Genomic DNA, 23,262 nt, shown 5'->3' on the forward strand with positions numbered 1-23,262 from the left:
TAGTAGAGTAGGCAACATATGATACTGCACCTAAATTTTTCAAAGGTACACCACAGTACTTTTTAAAAAAAGCTTTCAAAATGTATACATAATAAAAACGTTCAAAATGGTTTGTAAACTGTCATCTGATGAAGACGATCCAGTGTAAAGAGAACTGCTATTCAGTGTGGTTGCTGAATTCTCACAAAGGCCCCTCAGGGTTGTCTTTCACAAACACTGAGCCTCTTAGCAGGCACCCCAGAGCTCACACCAAACGATGCACTGCCCACCAGGCAGAACTAAAGTACCTAAGGATTGCTCATAAAAATAGGACAAAGAAAACAAAAGCTCAGTTTCAGCTCCAACCACAAAAGGAGTCTCAAGACCTACTGCCAATATGTAAGATGAATACAGATCATGCTGACTTTCCTCAAAGAAAGTCTAATTTCAAATATACTTATTAATATCTGCCTGAAATCTAGTTTATATTGAAAGTAGAAAGCATGATACACTTCAATGTGCTACTAATATCTACTACAGTGTTTATGCTCTATAAGATCCCTATGGATAAAAGCAATTTTGCCTGTGAATAATATAAATTAGAAACCAAAGAGGTAGGCAAGTATCATCAGAAGATGATCTCAAAACAACATGTTGAATAACAGGCTTGAATCCCAAAAGAGAAGTTAACTGGAAAATGAGTTCCAATACCATGACAACTGCCTCAAGAGCAGGGATTCCCAGGTCTTTCATGATGACATCCACCTTCCAAAGTCCTGACTCCTGATATGGTGCCATATGCTCTTCAGATATTCAATTTTAAGAAACATCTAATGAAGTAAAATGTAAATAAATGATACTGGAGACCAAAGAGTGAAGTTGACATCAGCTGGGCTCTTTAAAAATCTCTACTCTCACATTAGAGTTGGACAAGACCTTGAAGATTCATCTAGTCCAACTCTCTGGTTGTACAACTGAAGAAAAGTGGCTCATTTCCCACTGGTCACAAAGCACTATAATTCTGAAAACATGCTATAAATCCAGAAAGTGTTCAAGGTTAACTTGCCTATTTATAAAGCCTATGATGTAGCCAAGAGGCTACACTTTCAGCACTTATGGCCATTGTCTGAAGCTCCATCCCTGGGGGATGTTTTATAATGTGTTCCCATGATTAGAGAGAGAAGGGCACCAAAGGCCCTGGTTGCACCTGGGGTGGGGGAGAGGCAGAACATCATCAAGAGAAAAATAATTTGAAACCCCAGACCTGCCTTAATGAAAAGTTGCTCTAGGCTCAGACCAGGGCTTATCTTCACCTCTTTACAGGAGACACATCTCTGAGCACATTCACATTCTTCAATAGCCAGCTCTGCTCTGGGCAAGCACTGGGGCAACACTGCTGTTCTGCCCAGAACATTGAGAAATACAGCTGGACAACTGGAAACATCTAAACCCACAGGGCAAAGACCTATATACAGCTGTATTTAATTTCTCAGTAATTGTCACTTGTTTTGCAAACCAAAAAATTGCCTTATTTCCTTACACCCTTACTTACCTAAGATTTTTAGTTCCGCTCTAAAAAGGTAGTTATAGATGATTTTATTTTTTCTTTTCTATTTTCCAGACTTTCTGTAATGGTTTCACATTTCTTTTGGTAATACAAAAAATGAAGCTACTTTTAAAAAGAAGGTTTTAGTCTAAAAGAAAATGAAAGGATACACACAGTTCCCTCTTGACTCTGAAACATCCAAACCTGAACCTGAACGAGGTGTCCGTGTGGTACAGTAGAAATGCAGTCTCAGGACTCGGAGATTTTTGGATCCCAGCTCTACCACTAACCTTGGGCAGGGTTTTAGTCTCTCTGAGACTTGCCTTCTTCATCTGCAAAAAGGAAGAAATAATACTTCCCTCACAGGATGCTGTGAGGATAAAATGACGTACAGGGCCTGGCACATGGCAGACGTCTAGTAAATGGTGTCCTTCTCCCCACTGGACTCAGAGAATCCTTGGGTAAAAGGAATCGCCACAGCCCACACCAGCCACAGCCTCACTGCACCCCATTTAAATTTGCAAGGGTGCTCCATCTCAACTCTGCCCTACTGCTCTAAAGAATCACTATTGTGCTTAGAAAAAGTTCTTCATTTTTATGTTCCCTCCTTTAAAACTGTACATACAAAACATTTTTAAAAAACTGTCTTCCTAGAAATAATGCAATGTTTCCTAAAACACAACATGTCATGTATAAAAACAATTCTGAAAAACATGACTGAATTCGTTTGTACATTGTTTCTTAAAGTGCACCAAAGTAAATATTCATGACCTTTAAAATGTCACTAACACCCTTGGGTTATTTTTTTAAATAAAACTAAATATTTATCTACAGAGATGTATGTGGTTTTTGGCTCCAATGTGATGGCAAAAAGCAGCAGTGTCTTCCAGAAAAAAATAATTGATAAACTTCACAAAGCATATCTTAGCAGCATACAGAATACCTACAATTCACTGTAACTGCAGGCTCAATAAAGCACAATCCTGATTCCTACTAGAAAAACAAAATCAATCAAAGGAACAGAAAACCATCTCCCCGCCCTAAATCAAGGATTTCTCTTGAACCCTGGAGGTAACACGTGTGATCACTTCCCTATTGTGTATCCTTGGTAACAGACTTATAACTAATCACCATTCTTTCGTCACACTGCACACACACACACCCTATGAAAAACAATATAGTTTAAGTGGAGAAGCCACGAGAAAAAAATTCAAAGTCAGATAAAGAACAACCATCACCCAAAACGTCAGGCAGTTCCAATATTCACACCACAGTCCGATGTTCCCCACACACGTAGACAGCACTGGGGCGTATCCGTCGCCTCGTGTGGCCAGGGAGCCGCGGCAAAAACTTGAGGGACTTAGGCATCATGTCCAGGCAAGCGTCATGGAATTTCTTAATCCTCCAGTAGTAAATCAGTGGGTTCAATGCAGACTTGAGGTAGCAGAGCCAGAGTAGCCAGGTGCTAATCTCAAAAAAGTTGTGTTGATAGTAAAAGTGCTTGCTGAATGTTGCCACAAGGCTGTAAGTGGTGAATGGGGCCCAGCAGAAAATGAAGACAGCAAAGAGAATCAAAATGGTTGTGAAGGCACGTGTTTTAAAGCCCATGTCAATGCTCATCTGGAAGGGTCTCTGTAGACTCATGAGACCCAGTTTGCTGGCCTGGCTGAGGCATATACCTTCAGGGTAGCTATGGATCCTCAAGGCATTGTGCCGAAGGGTATTGAGTATGCCCATAAACGAATACAGTATCACCAGGAAGGGTAGGAAGAAAGAAATGAGAGAAATCAAAATCACATAAGCCTGGTAACCTGGATTGGTTGTGTACCCAAACACACACTGCGGGGCTCGGGAAGGTATCTGCAGGTCAGGGTTTCCTACTGCCAAAGGAAAAGCTACACAAAAAGAAGTTGCCCAAGAAACTGCAATGAGAACCTTAGCCCTATATGGATTTAGCTTATCCTGCCTCTGGACTATAATAAGAAACCTATCGATGCTAATGATGAGCAGGATGGCTACTCCTTCTATCACAAACAACCAGAAAAACATAGCAGATACCCTACAGAAGAACTTCCCAAAAATCCATCTGGTGGTAAGAATGGTGACCAAGGCAAAGGGCATGTTCAGAACTGCAAGCAACATGTCTGCAAAAGCCAGGCTGGCCAGGAGGATGTTAATGGCGGAGCGCATGGCAGCTTTTTGGTAAACCATGAGGCAAACAACCAAGTTCCCAAGAAAAGACACAAACAGAATAAATATCATTATAGCAGAAAGGATGATCTGGAGAGGCAAGTTTAGGCTCTTTAAAACTGCTGGTGTTGGGGGCACAGCTGTACTATTCAGTGTCAAGGAACTCATCCCAGTGGGAGCCATGGTTTCAAAACTGTATCTAAGCAGCGGACCAATGTCGGGATGCTGGAATGGTGGAGGGACCGTAATATTCATGTTGGTGTTTTCATAAACTACAAATGTTGTGTTGGATGCCCCAGTATGGGATGCAGTCAACACTGCAGAGAAGACCATGGTTTCAGCAGGATGGAAGGCGCCGGCAGAGATGTAGGTGTTCTTCAAGTATTTCAACACAGAGCAGCAGTATCATGTTTCACTGATGGGCTTGGAAACACACTCTGGAAAACGCACAAAGACTTCCATCTTCCATAGGAGTCCTTTTGCCTGAAAACAAGCCCAAAACACAAAAAACTGAATGGGAATGAGTTTTGTAAATAACATTTGACTTCTTACTTTTCATCATGAAGGACCAGTTTTCCGCTTTTTTTAAACCTTTAAAAATATTTAAGTCTCTAGCCTAGCCATCACTAAAGTACTGTTGTTCTGTTGTTTCATTTCTAGTCAACTACAATGGAAATTTCATGACATTCATGTATAAAGTGAAAGTGAAAAGAATGAAAATGTATTACTGCCTTAAAGGCAAAAATTATAACTTCACAGTTAATTTTTCTTTTAAATTTCCAGGAGCAGCATAGCCTTTTCACAGTCACTAATAATACAGATTTTATTAATAATGGTTCTCCTGAGAGTATTCTTGATAGCTCTTTGGTACAGGTTCATATTCCATTTTTACATTAGCACAGAACTAGTTGGCAAAGAACCTTGAAATCAGTATCCTATTTAACACATGATAATCAGACACTTTTGCTTTAACACTTTCACAAGTAGACACTAGGTTATTTCCAATGAAGGGTCTGAAACAGTTTCCTGGTTTTCTATTTTATTTGTAAGTGTTTCTTCCCAGAAATCCCACCACATACCTACTGGAGAAGTTATTCAAGAAGAGAAGAAAAATTATCTGTAAAACGTCTTGGTCATATTTTTAAGACTTCCTTTCTTTTCTAAAGCTCTCTTTGCTTCTCCTATTCTCTCTTCTTTCCCATGCACCCATTTCCACCCTTTATTTTCTGATACAAATACTTCTATCTTCTCAATTTCTTCTCCCTAAGCCTCATATGTCAGCAATTTGATAGATGTCAACCAAGAAATAAAGATGGGGATTCTAAAGAAGATGACTAGGAAAATATTCAGGCGTGAATAATGAATTCTAGAAAACATTTCATTTTCTTGCTCCAAAAAGTTTATCACCTTTCTCTTATCCTAACCCCCAACTTCTTAATTTCTGTGACCCTGGAGTTTTCTGTAAAGGACTTCCTTAATCTACTATCTTCCTAACCCACTTCTGTTATGTAGGTTCTTACTTCTTTACTGGAGAGGTAGCTTTCATCTCTTTAATTAGAAAGAACTCTCTTTGGATTTCTGGGTAGATTCCTTTAATAAATCCCTAAGATTGAGGGGCGTGGTGCACAGTAGTTTAAGACAATGCTGTAATTTTCTCATTATTTGAATTTACAATCGCTCATTGATCTTAGGGGTAAATGCTAAAAGTTCATTTATTCATTTCCTATAGTATTGAGGGTAGAAGCATCCCATTTACGAGACCCAAGATCCAGCATTGTAGCCAAATCATGGGCTCTCTACTATACTCGTATCTCTCTACAATCCCCAATTTGTGGTCCAGGGCTAACCTTATGAAGAAGGAGAATATTCATCTGTTTGTTCAAAATATTAACTGTACTATACACTTTCACTGTTATAGCTTAATTTCTTTGTCTCTACTATATGTTATCCATCCTCACGTGTTCATTTTGAAATGCAAAACATACCTGGATAAGATGCCCCACTAATCCAGTGACTCCCAAACTTTATTAACCACAAAGGGCCAATGGAAAAAGGGGCAGTGGTAGCTTTACACCATAATCACCACAAGTCTCTTTATAACTACCTAAATATACATACAAATAAGAATAAAGACTGTGCTTACTACATAAACCAGCCTCAATACGATTCTATCTCTAGAGAAAAATTATAAATGTGTACCTTAGGCAAATGTGTATATTAAGCCTAAGGTAACAGTGATAACTGTGCTTGACCAAGTAAACAAATATATCCATGCTGAAGGTAGCACACACTTTGTAAACACTTAGTTTTCTCGACCATGTTGAGGAACTAAAACAAAAAATGGAACGGAGCCAAAACAAAACCATAATTTAAAAGATGCTTTTTAAGGTTGTTACATGTGTATATATAGTCACAACATTTTACTGCCATTGTAAAAACTTCTAACTCAAGTCACTCAATTATTCATCCATCAAATATTTATTTCAGAGCCTACTATGAGCCAGGCACTGGAGAGACAGTGATGAACAAATGGTTCCTGGATTTCTGGTTAAACAGGACCAAACCACCACCTCAAAATTACACTGAAATGACAGTAAAGGGATTTTTAAAAATAAAATGTACAACTCAAAAGGACAAGAAGTATGAATGAAAGATACATCAATAGATAAGAGATTTTTTTTAATGTTTCAAAGCAAAAGGCAGATGGTGGTGTGGTAACTGAACAGAGTAGAACAGAGAACTTTTTATCTTCAATACTTACACAGAAATATGCTTAGAAGAAGCTGAAACACCCTGTAGGTCCCCAGAGAAGCTCTGGATTAGGAGGTACCAGTTACCACAGTAAGTGTAGGTGTGGCTGAAAACTGGGAAATTGAAAAATATATACACAGAGCCATCGGAACCCCACTCCAGGCTCAGGGGTCTTCTCTTCCAGCAACCACATGAAAGCACGTACTCCTGTGCCAGTAGCCCAAGTCGCTGGCACAACTGAACCTGATAAGCACTAAACTTTAGCATATTGGTGCAGGGCTGAACACAGCAGGACTGGATGAATGTCTGCACATTCAGCATGAGAACCTAGCCCCCATCTCCACCCTGTTCCCAGATGGCCAGCAGCCAGGCGTATGCTACCATGCAGAACTGAAGGACTCGTCTTTTCCAGTAACTTAAAAAGCCCTAGAGGAAAAAATTCTAGATACTAACATTTGATGGTGTCCCAAGAAAAATGCCAGCTTGGTGCCCAGTTATCCTGGATACTGAAGCACACCCACTATCAAGGCCAACCCACACACACAGAGCTTCCAATCAGTTTTTCAGTGCTCATTAAATAGAAATGGTAAATTTCCCAAATATATAAAGAATCTATAAAAGGATTAAACAAAAGCAATGTTATAGTTAAACATTAAGGAAAAGAACTGGAATTTCTAATAACAGGGAACGTAACATACATGAACTTAATAATGCCTTTGCCCTGGTATCTGTACATGCTCTTCATTCATTGTACTCCTGGCTACCAGAATAGAAATATTCTCTGGCCTTTCTTTTCTCACTGCAAAGTGTAATAACCAAAGCAGAGCTTTTGAATACTCATTGTAACTATGTTGAAAGATTCTTTCCTCTTAGGTATTCTCATCAAATACCATTGTGACCTGCAGTTTCTTTGAATTTCACAGAAGATTAAATAAAAGTTTTACACTTAAAATTTGTACTTCCACAGGAAATGGGACGGTAGCAACATAAGAACAGCAGAAAATTAGCTCAGGTCAGTAATACTTGCTTAACAGTCCTAATGTTTAATCTACGCTAGTCTTTATTTGCCATTTGTCAGAAACTCTCATTACATATTCTAAGAAAGAATTAAAATTGTATGTGAAGGTTTATATATATGTGTATATATTCATACACACACATACATATATACACACACCTCACATGTATGTACACATGTAAAACGTATGGCAGAAGTGATTGAATTTATGATTCTTTCTCTTATAGCATCTACAGAAACAACACTGGGGCAATCAGATTAATGACACAAGTAAGTGTTTTATGTTTGGGGTACGCCAGAATTTCACAATCACTGGGGCTTCACCGGTTGGAATGGGCAGTGGAGGTTGTAGAATTCCCCTGGTCTTCGTCCTTTAGTCTTATCTGCAATTCCAGTGCTGTTGATATTTGTTTCAATTCTCTGAAAAAAGTATATGCTCCTGGGCTTCCCTGGTGGTGCAGTGGTTGAGAGTCCACCTGCCGATGCAGGGGACACGGGCTCGTGCCCCGGTCCGGGAAGATCCCACATGCCGTGGAACGGCTGGGCCCGTGAGCCATGGCCGCTGAGCCTGCGCTTCCGGAGCCTGTGCTCCGCAACGGGAGAGGCCACAACAGTGAGAGGCCTGCGTACTGCAAAAAAAAAAAAAAAAAAGGATATGCTCCTAAAAGGCAGAGACTGATTTTATAAATCTCACTGTCCCCTATGACTACTATGCTTTGCACACAGCCAATGCATATATGGTAAATTATATTTATTTGCTTTATGCTTTGTTAGATCAGAAAATTTCTTCTTTACTCATTTTAATATTTATTTATACATTATATGCACATAATTTTGCTTAAAAAATTATCGAGTTTTTCAATGACAGTCAAATCCTGTACTACCCTTCACCATTCCACTTCTGTTTTTAGAGGTAGTCATTTTTAATTATTTTAAGGGTTTTTCTCGAAAGTACTTATTCTTTATATATCTAAATAATATGAAGAAATTGCTTTTTGATTTATCAATATTGTATATTACATCCTGATTTCCTATTTGGATAAGGGGTTAGCTGCCATAGCACCTCCTAACTTACTTCTCATCCCTTCATACTACCAAAATCTTTATTTGAAAATTTTGAATTACAGAAGTTAGTGTTTCTATTAATGTATTTAGGCTAATAGTATATTTACTGATAAGCTAAAAGAATGTTTTCTTTCTTGTGTAAATTTTGGATTTCCTAGAATAAATAATTTACTTTTTATTTTCAATTTTTAAAAATAACTATCAATATTTTTTTACCTGCTCCACCTGAGAGATTTTTTTTTTTTTTTTGCGGTACACGGGCGTCTCACTGCTGTGGCCTCTCCCGTTGTGGAGCACAGGCTCCGGACACGCAGGCCCAGCGGCCGTGGCTCACGGGCCCAGCCGCTCCGCAGCATGTGGGATCTTCCCGGACCGGGGCACAAACCCGTGCCCCCTGCATCGGCAGGCGGACTCTCAACCACTGCGCCACCAGGGAAGCCCCACCTGAAAGATTTTATACCTAGAAGTATTATACTTTGGAAGGTCAGATTTATCAACTACATTTTTATCTTGGAGTCATTCTTTTGGCCTCATGTCCCTCCCTGAAGTGATACACTTCTCTCTGTTACAAAGATGCCAGCCAGAAACATCTCTTTACTACCATCTTGGAAATCCTCCTTTCTGCCTTGGGCTCTTGGCTTCCATATTTCCTAGGTCCTTTGTCTCCCACTTCACTGCTTCCTTTTTGTTCACTTCCTTCTTTTCCAGGAACCAATTACTTTTGAAGGAAGAACACAAGGGAGGTAAATTTTGAGTCCTGTATGTTTGAATAAGTCTTTATGTGTTCATACTAATTGTCTCAGTTTAGAATTTTCAGCTGAAAATAATTCTCTGAGAATTTTGAAGGTGTTGTTCTACATCAGTGGTTCTCAAAGTTGAGGGTATGTAAGAATCACCTGGAGCACCTGTTAAAATACAGACTCCTGAGCCCCACCCCCTGAGTCTCTTAAGTCTGTGGTCTGGGGTGGGGCCTGGAATTTGAATTTCTGGAGGACAGAAAAAATTAAATTGAGAACTTTAAATTCCAAGCTCAAGGATTAGATGAAGATCCAGAAAGCTTCTTCAACAACAGTGATAGAAAACTTTTATCTCCTATTGCCCCAGAAATGGAATTTCTGAAAACTAAATCAAAGTCTAATCCTATGGGTGGCAATGTTACAATGCAAATTGAATTCCCAACCTTACAGAGTCTCTTCTGTTAAAGTTAGGGCCTGACTGGGAAGGAGTAGGGGCCTGAAAATTGGGATAAGGATATATGGGGATTTTGATGAAGCTGAGGCTTAGGACCTTGTGCTGCAGTCTTCTTTACCAATAGTAACAGCCTTTCCTCCCTTGCCTAATGAGGTTAGCTCTCTCTTTGCCTGAAAAATCAGTAAGGGCCTCACCTAAGATAGCATCTTGCAAGGGACTTTTGCCCTTCCTAAGGACCCTGTTCCATCTACCTCTCTTGCTTCTAGACCTACGACCAGAATCAAGTCCCAGCAGAATCCAGTGTGAGGTATAAATTGTGACCTAGAAAGAAGTACCATTTATATCAAAAGATATGCAAGATAATTCCAATTTACATAGACAGAAACCAGGGAGTATGTATGGAAATGGATGCTGAGGGTATTGAGTCAGCTTAGAAGGAATATAATGTTAGATCAGATCAAATTTATTGATATGGGCACACTAAACCAAGATTCTGGATTCTCTGTGCTAGCTCAAATGGCTGAAAATGCCTCTAATAGTATGTTCAGTTGGTTGGCGGAAGCCTGGTCCCAAAGGTAACCTACACTACATGAAACTGAGATGCCATAACTCCTTGGTAGAGAGGGAACTATCCAAAGACTTCAGCAGATAGGAATGTTGAACTGGATTTATCATGTAAGACCTGCTCACCCACTTATAACTACATCACTTGGTAGGATCCAGAGGGCACTGCCTTCACCAAGTCTTTGAGAGATACACTGGTTGAAAAGACCAGCAGCATCCTTGAAGATCTCTATAGTAGCTACTCTCTGAAGACCAGGAATGACAATGGGCAATATTGTCATCCAAAAAATGGGTTCCTAGGGCTTCCCTGGTGGTGCAGTGGTTGAGAGTCCGCCTGCCGATGCAGGGGACACGGGTTCGTGCCCCGGTCTGGGAAGATCCCACATGCCGCAGAGCGGCTGGGCCTGTGACCCATGGCCGCTGAGCCTGCACGTCCGGAGCCTGTGCTCCACAATGGGAGAGGCCACGACAGTGAGAGGCCCGCGTACCGCAAAAAAAAAAAAAAAAAAATGGGTTCCTAAATTGAATGGGGATGATAGTATCTCAGAGTGGCAGGGGCTCAGTGACAGTACTTAACAAAAGATGAGGTGAGCATGATTATCAAAATGGGCAGCAAGCAAAAGCTGAAATCAGAATAGTCTGACCTGCAGAGATCACTGGTGTTTGATCATGGTGTTTCTAAGAGAGAAATAGTTAGAAAGCTACCACGTGCTAATTGATCTGTATAAGCAGCAAAGCTATAAAATAGAAAAATGCAACTCCTCAATCAATTCCCAAACTTGAGCTAGGACACAGACCTAGAACCTCTTGTATTCAAGAAAGCCAGGCCCCTTTGAGGAAGGACCTTGCTACACAGCTATAAATTTATACTATAAATCTTCCAGTCTTCCCCAAAAAACCTGCAACAAATTACCAGGGTATACACTGAGGAAGGGGAAATAATCAGAACTTTGTGGGATTGTTGGATATGGCTCTGAAATGACTCTCATTCCTGGAGACCCAAAATGGTACTGTGTTCCACCATTCAGAGTAGGGGCTTATAGAAGTCACATGATTAATGGAGTCTGTGCTCACTTCCAGCTACCACTCACCCCAGAACTCATGCCATCATTATTTTCCCAGTTCTGAAATGTGGAGTTGGTACCGACACACTCAGCAGCTGGCAGACTCCCTCACTGGTTGCCAGACGTGTGGAGTTAGGGTTATAATGTAAGAAAGGCCAGGTGAAACTCCTAGCACTACCTCTACCTATGAAAACCGGAGACCACTTTGTTCCTGTAGAGACTGCAGAGATTAGGGTCATCATCAAGGACTTAAAGGATGAAGGTGATCATTCCTAAAACATCCACACTCGACTTGCCTATCTGGCATTAGAGAAAACAGATGGATCCTGCAGAGTGCAGATGCTGTACCAGATGTGATTTCTTTGCTAGAATAAATAAACACACTCCCTGGCATCTGGTACATAGCTATTAATTGGGCAAATTATTATTTTTTTCTTTATATGTGCTAGCAAAGAATGCCTGAGCAGTTTGGCTCCAGCTGGCACCCTCCTACGCTACCTCAGGGTTCTATCAGCTCTCCATAATCTAGTCTAGTCTCTCATAATCTAGTCCACAGGGACCTTGACTGCCTCTCCATTCTGTAGAATGTCATGCTTTCCATTATGTGCTGACTGAGAAGTAAGTAGTAACTACTCTATACTTGGTAAAACACAGGTGTGCCAAAGGTGGGGAAAGATTACTACAAGAATTTGGCCTACCATCTTTGTAAACTTTCTAGGGATCTTGTAGTAGGTCAAGATATCTCTTTCTACCACTAAAAAATAGGCCCAGTACTTAGTAGGCTTTTTGGATTCTGATGGCATCATATACTTATTTGGGTATGTTATTCTAAACCACTTATTAAGTAGCTTGCAAAGCTGCCAGGTTTGAGTGGGACATTTAATAAGAGGAGGCTCAGCAACAGGTCCAGAGTGCCATGACAGCTGCTTTGCCACTTGGGCTACATGACCCAACAGCTTCACTGGTGTTTTAAGTGTCTGTGGCAGATAGAGGCTGCTACATAGTATGGCATTTGGCAGTCCTTTTGTAGGTGAACAGAGACCTTTAGGATTTTGAACAAAGCTACAGAGCATGAGCATTTCACGTGAATGGGGTTATCTGACCTTCCAAAGCCATAAAATTGGGTATGCACAGAGCTCTTCAACCTTAAACAGAAGAGGTGTATATGAAATCAGGCCTGGCAAGTCCTATGAGTACAGTTAGGTTAATATAAGCAAGTGGCTCATATTCCCATAGCTCTTATTCTTGCTACACTGATCCTCTCTTCAAACGTCACCTGTGGCCTCACTAAGACGAGTTCCTTATGACCAACCAGTTAACTAAAGAAGAAAAATTCAGGCGTGATTTAGAAATGGTTCTATACAATATATTGGTGCCACCCAAGAGTGAAGAGTTGTAACACAACAGCCCCACTCAGGAGCCCTTAAGGTCACGGCAGAGGGAAAACTTCCCAGAGGGCAAAACTTTGAATGGTATACAGTCATTACTCGGTATCCCAGGGGATTGGTTCCAGTACCCCCACGGATATCAAAATCCAAGGATGCTCAAGTCCTTTACATAAAATGGCATAGTATTTGCATATAACCCACACATATCTTCCTGTGTATTTTAAATCATCTCTAGATTACTTTTAACACCTAATACAATGTAAATGCTATGTAAATAGTTGTAAATACAATGTAAAAGCTATGTAAATAGTTGGTGTGAAGCAACTCAAGTTTTGCTTTTTGAAACATTCTGAATGTTTTTTCAAGTGTTCTCAACTGGCCATTGGTTGAATCTGCAGATGCAGAACCAGCAAATACAGAGGGCCTACTGTACCTGGTTGTTCATTTTGAAAGAGACATGTCAGAAGTACTGATCTACACTCATTCATGGACAGTAGCTAATGGTTTGGCTGGCCATATACACGCTCACTAAATAGCAACTTCACAGATAAGGAGGTAAATCATCTGGTAGAGAAGATGATGCATTCTACAGAGGTCAACCAACCTTTTTCTCTACTCTTATTCTTCTCAAAAGGGATTATGAACAAAGTGGCCATGGAAGTACAGATGGAAGTTGTATACGGCTCAGCAACATGGGATTTCCACTCACCAAAATGAATCTGGCTACAGCCACTTAGTACTTAATCTGACAACACTGAGGCCAAAACTTGACTTAGTGAATATGGCATCATTGTCTGGGGCACCCGCCAGCCATCTGGTGGAAGGTTGATTACATGGACTACTTCCATCATGGAACACTTTGTTCTCATTGGAATACACTCATATCCTGGATAATTTTATCAAATTAAACTGTCAATCATAAGATCAGTATGTTTAATATCTGTACTTCCTTTCTTTCACAGAATATCCCATACATATACAGAGAAAAATAATCAGAAAGCTAAAAATCTCTACCTTTTCAGTTACACATTTGGAATAAAACAGTGGAAATTCAAAAAGAGAACATTTAGAATTTTGTTTTTAAGTACTCAGAAGCATATCAAGATATTTAGTCTGTACTCAAAGCAGGAATTTGTATTCTTAAAGAGGATAACTTCTTTTCTCCTGAGTTTTTCTAGAAAGTAGAGTGTGAAAGAATGTCTTAAGCTTTTTTAATATATATAAATTAGCTTTTTAAAAATTTCATAGCAACTCTGAGATTATTACTATTATAATCCCCATTTTAAGTAAGAGGAATTAAATACCAACAAACTAGATAATTCAGAAGAAATGGACAAATTCCTAGAAACATACAACTTACCAAGACTAAATCATAAAGTAACAGAAAATCTGAACAGGCCAATAATGAGCAGGGAGATTGAATCAGTAATTTAAAATCTCCCAACAAATAAAAGCCAGGACCAGATGGCTTCACTGTTGAATTCTACCAAACATTTAAAGAATTAATATCAATCCTTCTCAAACTCTTCCAAAATACTGAAGAGGAAAGAATACTTCCAAACTCATTTTATAAGGCCAGCATTACCCTGATACCAAAGCCAGACAAGGATACTACAAGAAAATAAAATTTATAAACCAATATCCCTTATAAACATAGATGCAAAAATCCTCAACAAAATACTAGCAAATAGAATTCAAGAGCACATTAAAAGTATCATACACTATGATCAAGTGGGATTGATTCCTAGGATGCAGAAATGATTCAACATATGCAAACATTAACAGAATGAAGGATAAAAATCGTATGATCATTTCAATAGATGCAGAAAAAGTATTTGACAAAATTCAAGATATTTTCATGATAAAAACTCAAAATAAATTAGGTATATAAGGAATGTACCTCAACATAATAAAGGGCATATATGACAAACCCACAGCTAATATCACACTCAAAAGTGAAAAGCCTTCCTTCTAAGATCAGGAACAAGACAAGGATGCCCACTCTTACTACTTTATTCAATATAGTACTAGAAAGTCCTAGTCACATCAAATAGACAAGAAAAAAAATAAAAGGCATCCAAATTGGAAAGAAAGAAGTAAAATAATTCCTTTTTGCAGATGACATGATCTTAGGGAATATCCTATTAGAACTAATAAATAAACTCAGTAAAGTTTCAGGATACAAAATCAACACACAAAATCAGTTGTGTTTCCATACACTAACAACAAACTACCTGCAAGAGAAATTAAGAAAGCAATCTCATTTACAATAGCAACAAGTTTAACCAAGGAGGTGAAAGATTTGTACAATGAACACCATAAGATTTTGATGAAAGAAACTGTAAGAAGACACAGATAAATGGAAAGATTTCCTGAGTTCATGGATGGAAGAGTGCTATTAAAATATCCATAATACCCAAAGCTATCCACAGATTCAATGCAATCCCTATAAATGCATACATAAAACCATACCACACAGTGGTTGTGAGAATTAAATAAGATAGGTTGCAAGAGGGTTATAAAATACAAAGGGCCATCAAAATACAACATATTATAACCATGATCTTTCTATAGCACTTCAACTATTTTATGCAATTCATATCTTTATTGTATACCTTTGTGGGAGTATAAACTTGTTCAGCTTTTTGGAGGGTAAACAGGAAGTATTTTTCAATATCAAAAATAAACAATTTAAACACTGTCTGGAATTCCACATTATAGAAATAAAAGCAGAAACATGAAGATAAGGATATTTATTGCAGGATTATTTAAGAGTGAAAAACTAGACCCTTTCTAAATGATCATCAATAAAATAGTAGTTAAATGAATTATATACACACAATCTATCACAAACAATAAGCTAATCCATAATAGTGACACCAGAGAATGTTCACAAACACTGAGTGAAAAAATCAACTTGCAGAATGACATACAACATATTCCCAGTTGTGTATGTAGATGCATGTACATGTGTGTATGTACATGTAAATGTATATGTTTAAGCAGACCAATAGACAAAAGAACATACATCAAACTAACAAAAAGGATTTCCTCTCTAGTGTGAAAATCAGGGTACAAAATTTATTTTCCTTCTTTACTTCTGGCTTTTTAAAAGTTTTTTTCACATTAAACTAATACTGACCTTTATTATTCTGTGGAACTTTCCTCACTGTTTCCTATATAAAACAGGACGCAGGATGCAGCCTATCTTTTTTTTTTTTTTTTTTTTTGTGGTACGCGGGCCTCTCACTGTCGTGGCCTCTCCCGTTGTGGAGCACAGGCTCCAGACGCTCAGGCTCAGCGGCCATGGCTCACGGGCCCAGCCGCTCCGCGGCATGTGAGATCTTCCCGGACCAGGGCACGAACCCGTGTCCCCTGCATCGGCAGGCAGACTCAACCACTGCGCCACCAGGAAAGCCCAGCCTATCTTCTTTATAACCTATCAGCCCTAACACAAAGTTGTGTACTCTAGTGATGCTAAAAATGCAATAACCATTTAGAGCACCCTTTAACCATGGAGAAGAGAAGCAAGCCATCTAGTTTGTGGATATTCTTGACAAACTGGGCCCAGTGAAGGCCCTGGGTTCAGACTTCTCAGGGCTCCCAGCAGACACCTCCTACCTCCCCGGGTCCTAGCTCACTGTACACACTCTAAAGGGTGACCTTGAGTCCACTGAGCCCAGGCTGCTGGGAAGGTCGAGAAATTAAAACAACAGCTGCTGTTCTAGAACTCTTCTGTCCCTTAAGGAGTGAAGTATACATATATTTGGCCTCTAGTAAAGACCAGCAGAGGACTAATAAGATAACCGAAGTGTCTAGCAAATTCATAACTGGCACAGTAAAATAAAAACAGGTAAGAATTTGAAATACTGGCCTTACTCAGACTGTCTGCTTTTGTCTTGAGCAAAGTAAAAATCTAAAGAAAAGGAAAATGCCTAAGAGAAGAAGCACTCATATCCTGGGTTACTGAGCATCTCTCTCCCACTCTGGGCCAGAGGCAGTGCTGGAGGAGGAAAGGCATCACACCACTGTCCTTCTCTGATACTCACCACACTCTCAGACAAAAATTTCACTTGGTCTCAAAGGATTCCTCCCTTCACCCGTATCTTTCCTCTCATTCAGGAAAGAAATAAAATTAACACTAAGAGAGGAAAGAGACCATGCATCACACATAAATCCATCTTCTTTACCTATAGTAAGCCCTTAATACTTGTCTAGAGATTCTAACTAGAAAAGGGGAACGGTAGACAAAGAACATACCAGGATGGACTCAAATATACTCAGTCTACTCTTGAGTTCTCTACGGGGAGCCAGAAATAAAGAACCAGGCATTTCACCTCAGAAGTAGCCCAAATTTCAACTTGATTTCATTTTTACAAAAGCAATCATCTTTATTGGGCATTCTGCTTTAAAATTTAGAAAAACAGTCTACAGATAAATTTATATCACTATAGCAATGTCTACTTTTTTGGGTTGAATTATTATTTTTTGTTTTATCTGTAGATAGAGTAAAAGGAAGCTTTGAACAAACTAACCAGAGGAAAATATTTAACAATCAAGTAGAGTGGATGGGGTAGGGGAAGGCTTATTTGAAGTCATTTTTATAAAGAGAAAATCATCATTGCATCAAAATTTCACTTATTTTCAAGGTGTATCTAACTTAAAACCTATATGCAATAAAGCTAAAGGGAAAAAAATGCTATGTGCACATTTTAAGTATGAACCATAGCAATGTTCTATTTATAACATGGTTCCATTCCTAATATATTTCTAATTCCAACCAGAATACTCACCACAAAAAAAGAAGAATTTTTCTCAGTAATGTTCAAAGGAACATTTAGTTTTCCATGGACATTTTAAAAATTAGATTATTAAGCACGAGGATTTATTTGCATTCATGTTACTTTTCCCCACAATCACCAAGGAGAAATTAAACTAAATATCAGCAAGGTCTTTGTTTCAGAGGAAAATAGTCTAACCGACTTCTGATGACAATTAAAACTGAAACTCAAGTGGCAAGAAAGATCAGCATTTAATAAAAAAGTAAATTATAATTAAAAACTAGGAAAACGTACTTTTTAAGTGGCTAATAGAAGATTAACCTTCTGGAACCTTTCAAGGAATACAAAACCAACAGAAATGATGAGTCCCATGAGTGATGGGTTTTGCTCATCTCCTTTTGTCTCCTATTTCTAATTCTTAGTCCTTGGCTCACATTCATTAGGTCTTTGTTCTGCTGAAAAATCTTTACCTGCCTTGAAACTATTATTGGGGAAAATGCAGGCCAATTTAATTTCATCAGCCTTTTTGAATAATTCAGACACATTATTTAACCTGCCATTGATGTTTCTCACAGTGGTGTTCGATTATAAATTCAAGGAAATACCAAGTCTTATTAGGTAATGAACCTGGAATCTTTTATCACAGCTCTGCCTAGAACTATAACTGCTGTGTTAAAACGAATATCTCCTTTTTTTGCCTATAAACTACTTGCATAGAGCAAAGGGTGAAAACAAGTTTTGTTCTGTTTTGTTTTTTATACCTAAGGGAGTATATGGGTACTCAAATTTAAATCCACATGCTAATTAAAAGCAATATAGGGCTTCCCTGGTGGCACAGTGGTTGAGAGTCCGCCTGCCGATGCAGGGGACAAGGGTTCGTGCCCCGGTCCGGGAAGATCCCACATGCCACGGAGCGGCTGGGCCCGTGAGCCATGGCCGCTGAGCCTGCGCGTCTGGAGCCTGTGCTCCGCAACGGGAGAGGCCACAACAGTGAGAGGCCCGTGTACTGCAAAAAAAAAAAAAAAAAAAAAGCAATATAATTTAGTCTGATTTTGAGAAACACACATAAAAAAGAAAAAAAGCAGATTTAAGCTTGGTTCTTTTCTTATGCCATATGCAATCTCCTCCCTACCCACTCCTTCAATTACTGCCTGAATGCAGACACCTGACAAATATGTTCCAACGGCCCAAATCTTCTAAGTTCCAGGCTCACATACCCAGCTGTTCACTTCACATCTGCACTTGGATATCTCAAAGGCACCTCAAACCTTAAATGTCCAAATTAAACTTAGGGGGGTGGTCTCTCCCCCCTCTAAGGGACCCCACACCAGAGTTCCCATGTTCACTGACTGGGCTGCCACCCATCTGGTTATACAAGCCAGAAACCTAAGAGTCACCTTGACAGCTTCTTCCCTCAGCTATAATTCATTCCTTCTCCCAAGAACTGGAGCCATTGGACATACATAGACAAAAAAAAAAAAAAAAATTAACAACCTCTGGTCATCAAAAAAATCATCACGCAGAGTGAAAAGGCAAGCCACAAACAGGGAGAAGATAATTATAAAGAACTCATATCTGGAATTCATAGAGAACTTCTAGAATCAGTAAAGAAAAACCAGACACACCAGGTTTCTTTTTTCTTTTTTTTTTGCGGTACACGGGCCTTTCACTGTTGTGGCCTCTCCCGTTGCGGAGCACAGGCTCCAGACGCGCAGGCTCAGCGGCCATGGCTCACGGGCCCAGCCGCTCCGCGGCATGTGGGATCTTCCCGGACCGGGGCACGAACCCGTGTCCCCTGCATCGGCAGGCGGACTCTCAACCACTGCGCCACCAGGAAAGCCCTTCTTTTTTTTAATGAGCAAAATACTTCGTAGGCTTTTCATAAAACGGGATATACAAATGTACAGTTAAGCATATGAAAAAGTGACCAATATTATTCATTAGGGAAAGCAAGTTAAAATTACAATAAAATAATAATACGCACCCACTTAAATAGCTATCATTAAGGAGAAAATGACAGTCTAAGTGTTGCTGAGGATCTGGAGCAGCTAGAACCCTCACAGAGTGCTGGTGGGGTGTAGCTTGGTACAACCACTTCTCTTAGATTGTACTACTAACACTGAACATACACATAACTCTGAGTACAAAGGTACACCAAAACATACGTAGAAGGATGTTCCCTGAGCCAGAGACCAGCAATGACCCAAATGTCCATTAACAGTAGAATGTTAAATTAAGTTTGGTATATTCATACAACAAAATATAGACACCAATAATAGTTTTGAAAAATTACTACTACATATGACAACACAAAATACTATGTTTAACAGTTGAAGTAGCCAGACATACTGTTTGGTTCCACTTTGTAGGAAGTTCCAAAGCAGGAAAAACTAACCCATGATAATAAAGCTCAGATAAGTGGATACCTTTGCTGAGGATGAGAGGAGGTTTAGGGGGAGCTTCTGGGAACTGGTAATGTTCTCTCTATTGATCTGCTAGTGGTTACAACTTAAATATGTACTGAGGTAGACACTTAACATTTGTGTACTTTATTCTATGAGCACATTACACATCAATAAGAAAGTTTACAAACGGAGTACCTACATAAGTGAAAAAAAAAGAAGAAAAAACAGGTAAAAGACATTGACAGTTCACAAGAAAGGACACAAACGGCCTTCAAACATGTGAAAAGATGCTCAACTTCACTCTCACTAAAAGAAAGGTAAATAATACACTCTCAGAGATACTATTACTCACATAGGAGACTCGCGAAAAATTTTAAATACCCGATATTGGTAAATCTGTTAGCCAACTCCACATATTGTTGATGGGAGTGCAAAATGATACAACCTATTGGAAGGGGAATTTAGCAAACAAAACCATATGTGCGTTTACCCTTTGCCCCAGCAAGCTCAATTCCAAGAATTTACCCTAAAGAAGTATCTCCACAAATACAAAACAACATATGCACAGAACTACTCACTGCAATAGTGATTGTAAAAGCAAAATACTGAAAACAACCTAACTGCTTATCTAGGAGATTGGGTGAATAAATTTTACTCATCCACATAACAGAATACTATGAAGTTGTCAAAAAGATTGGAGATTTCCATAAACTAACAGTGATTTCTAAGCACATTGTAAACCAAATAAAGCAAAGTACAAAAGAGTATATATAATGTGCTATTTTTGTGAAGTAAAGAAGGGCAAACAAATATATGCATATATTCGTTTATTTTTGAAAAAAGGATAAACCAAAAATAGGGCGTGGGGGAGTATTTAAATAGAAAAGACAGAGATATTAGTGAGGCTTCTCTGAGTATATTTTTAATAGTTTTGACATTTGAACCACTTAAATATTTCACATATTCAAAAATTAAAGGGATAAAAATGTAAGCCCTTAAGATTTAATCAGTAAAAAAAAAAATGAACCTAAACCTATTGTCAAATTGATAATCACACTGAAGAAGGAATTTATCTCTGAACATAGCACTCTGATTGTATGCCCTTAGAACACCCTATATATTCTAAAGACAAAAAAAAAAAAAAAAGGCAAAAAACCTCTCAACTTTACTTAGCTTATTTGCTATTAGTAGTGATACTGCTATTTGGTAAAACCATTTTGTATGTATCATGGGATAAAGCATATATACATTTATCCCCTCCCCACCCGGCTCTATCCACTGAAAAAGTCTAGAAGCCACAATACTGCAGATACAGGGAACACCTAGGCTATCTTTGTTTCTAAACACATTCACCATTAAAAGAAACCAAAGCTCCTTAGAAAAAGGGATGACTCCAGGCCTGTGGTAGGAAACGTATGGGTGGAGGCTGAAGTACCTTACCATACCAGAAAGCAAAGAAGTGTTCAAAGACTTGACAAGCTCCCTTTTCTCTCTAGAAGTTTTTACGATCTTTTCTTTATACTTAGTGTTTTTAAATTTCACAAGAATCAGTTTAAGTTTAAAATTGCCTTCATCCATTTTGCTGGGCCCTCAAAACTTGTCAATCTGAAGATTTGGATTATTTCCCAGAGCACAAGAGGAGGTTCTATTATTTATTTGATATTTTCACCCCTTCATTGACTCCGTTGTATCTTCTGGAATTCCAAGTATTTAGATATTAGACCAATTTGACTGAGCCTGTCTCTGCCTTTAAGTTTTCTGCCTCTCTTTCTGCACTGTGTTCTAGGAAATTTCTAATATTCACCTTCCAAATTTTCCACTGATTATTTTAATTTCAGCAAACAGTGCCTAATTTTCAAGAGTTCTTCCTTATTCTTTTTTTTTTTTTTTTTTTTTTTTTTTGCGTTACATGGGCCTCTCCCTGTTGTGGCCTCTCCCGTCGCGGAGCACAGGCTCCGGACGCGCAGGCTCAACAGCCATGGCTCACGGGTCCAGCCGCTCCGCGGCATGTGGGATCCTCCCAGACCAGGGCACGAACCCATGTCCCCTGCATCGGCAGGCAGACTCTCAACCACTGCGCCACCAGGGAAGCCCTTCCTTATTCTTTGATGTTGCTATTTTAATGCATTCTGTTGTTTTCCAGATGTCATCTTCTTGAAACTCCCCTAAAGTCTTCACTTATACTCTCTTCTATTCCTTAATTAGTCTGTTTCTTCCAGGGACATTTGTTCTGTTTGTTTTATCACTCTTTTGTTTCTTGTCATCTATCTGGTGGATATTTCCGGTAGCTTTTCTCCCTATGGCCAGTGTGGGTTTCCTCTGCTTTTCTGGGAGTCTCTCCTATGTATTGTATAAGGCAGCAGTCAGGGAGCTCCGTGTGGGGAAACGTTGGACTTAACAAAAGGCTTTATTTCAGGGTGAGCAGGGGGTGGGCCTTCAAACAGAAAGAAGATAAGGGCTTTACTGGCACATGTGCACTTCCCTCATCAGCTCCAATTCTCCCCCAGGCAGTTCCTTTGATTTCTTGAGAAAAGAAGTCTCTGGTTTTCAACTCAGGGGTAAAATGCTGGGCTGCTCTGTCCTACAGGGTAGGCTTGCAGGTAAAGGAAGAACAGTGCACATGTGGGGTGCAGCTTAGCTATTCATTCTCCCTCTTCCATTTACTGCAATTAGACAGCTTTGTGAATCTTTATTCTTAAAATACCTACTATGAGCAATGGAAGTCTGCAGAAAATAAGAAGTGGTGAACTTTCCAAAAATCCCCAGTCATAAAAGTATTCTCAGTGTTCACGCTAAGAAATTACTGAACCCATCTGTTTTTATTCTTTCTCTTCTTTAAAAAAAAAACCTCTGTAATATTTGAGATGGAGAGAAAATCACTCTGCAATAAAAAGCATTTCATTTTTCATTTTATAGACATGGACACATTCTTGGGTCTCCCCTACGAGTTTGTTTTACCTTTAAAATATGTTGTATTCTTTGACTTCTCTCTGAGCAGTACCTATGGTTTTTTAACATAAGGGTGAGCTGTGAAGGATGGCAACATATAAACATCTGCGTGAGTCTACCAGATACTCAAATTGTATTAAAACAAAGCCTTACCTGAAATGCAGGATATAAAAGAAAATTATTATAAAAATTCAACAAAAAAGAAGACAACACTGGTATTATTTATGCTAATTCAAAGCAACTGAAAAAATAAAAATAAAACATTTTATGTACCATGATATTCAATGGTACTCAAAAAATAATCCATAGATTTGTTCAACCTCCAACTTCGTATGTGAAACATACTATTTATATACATATAAATATATATA

The 23,262-nt window shown here is 39.0% G+C and overlaps 1 protein-coding gene across 1 annotated transcript; it reads right to left on the reverse strand.

Moving 5' to 3' along the window:
* Positions 1-2,788: 2,788 nt before the first annotated feature.
* On the reverse strand, positions 2,789-4,072 carry GPR63 (G protein-coupled receptor 63; the record flags this gene model as incomplete). The annotated part of the gene is made up of 1 exon (XM_079716579.1): positions 2,789-4,072. The coding sequence occupies exon 1, from the start codon at positions 4,046-4,048 to the stop codon at positions 2,789-2,791; it is 1,260 nt and encodes a 419-aa protein (XP_079572705.1). The 5' UTR covers positions 4,049-4,072.
* Positions 4,073-23,262: the final 19,190 nt, after the last annotated feature.

This window comes from Hyperoodon ampullatus, assembly GCF_949752795.1.
Source record: "Hyperoodon ampullatus genome assembly, chromosome: 12".
NCBI lineage: Eukaryota > Metazoa > Chordata > Mammalia > Artiodactyla > Ziphiidae > Hyperoodon > Hyperoodon ampullatus.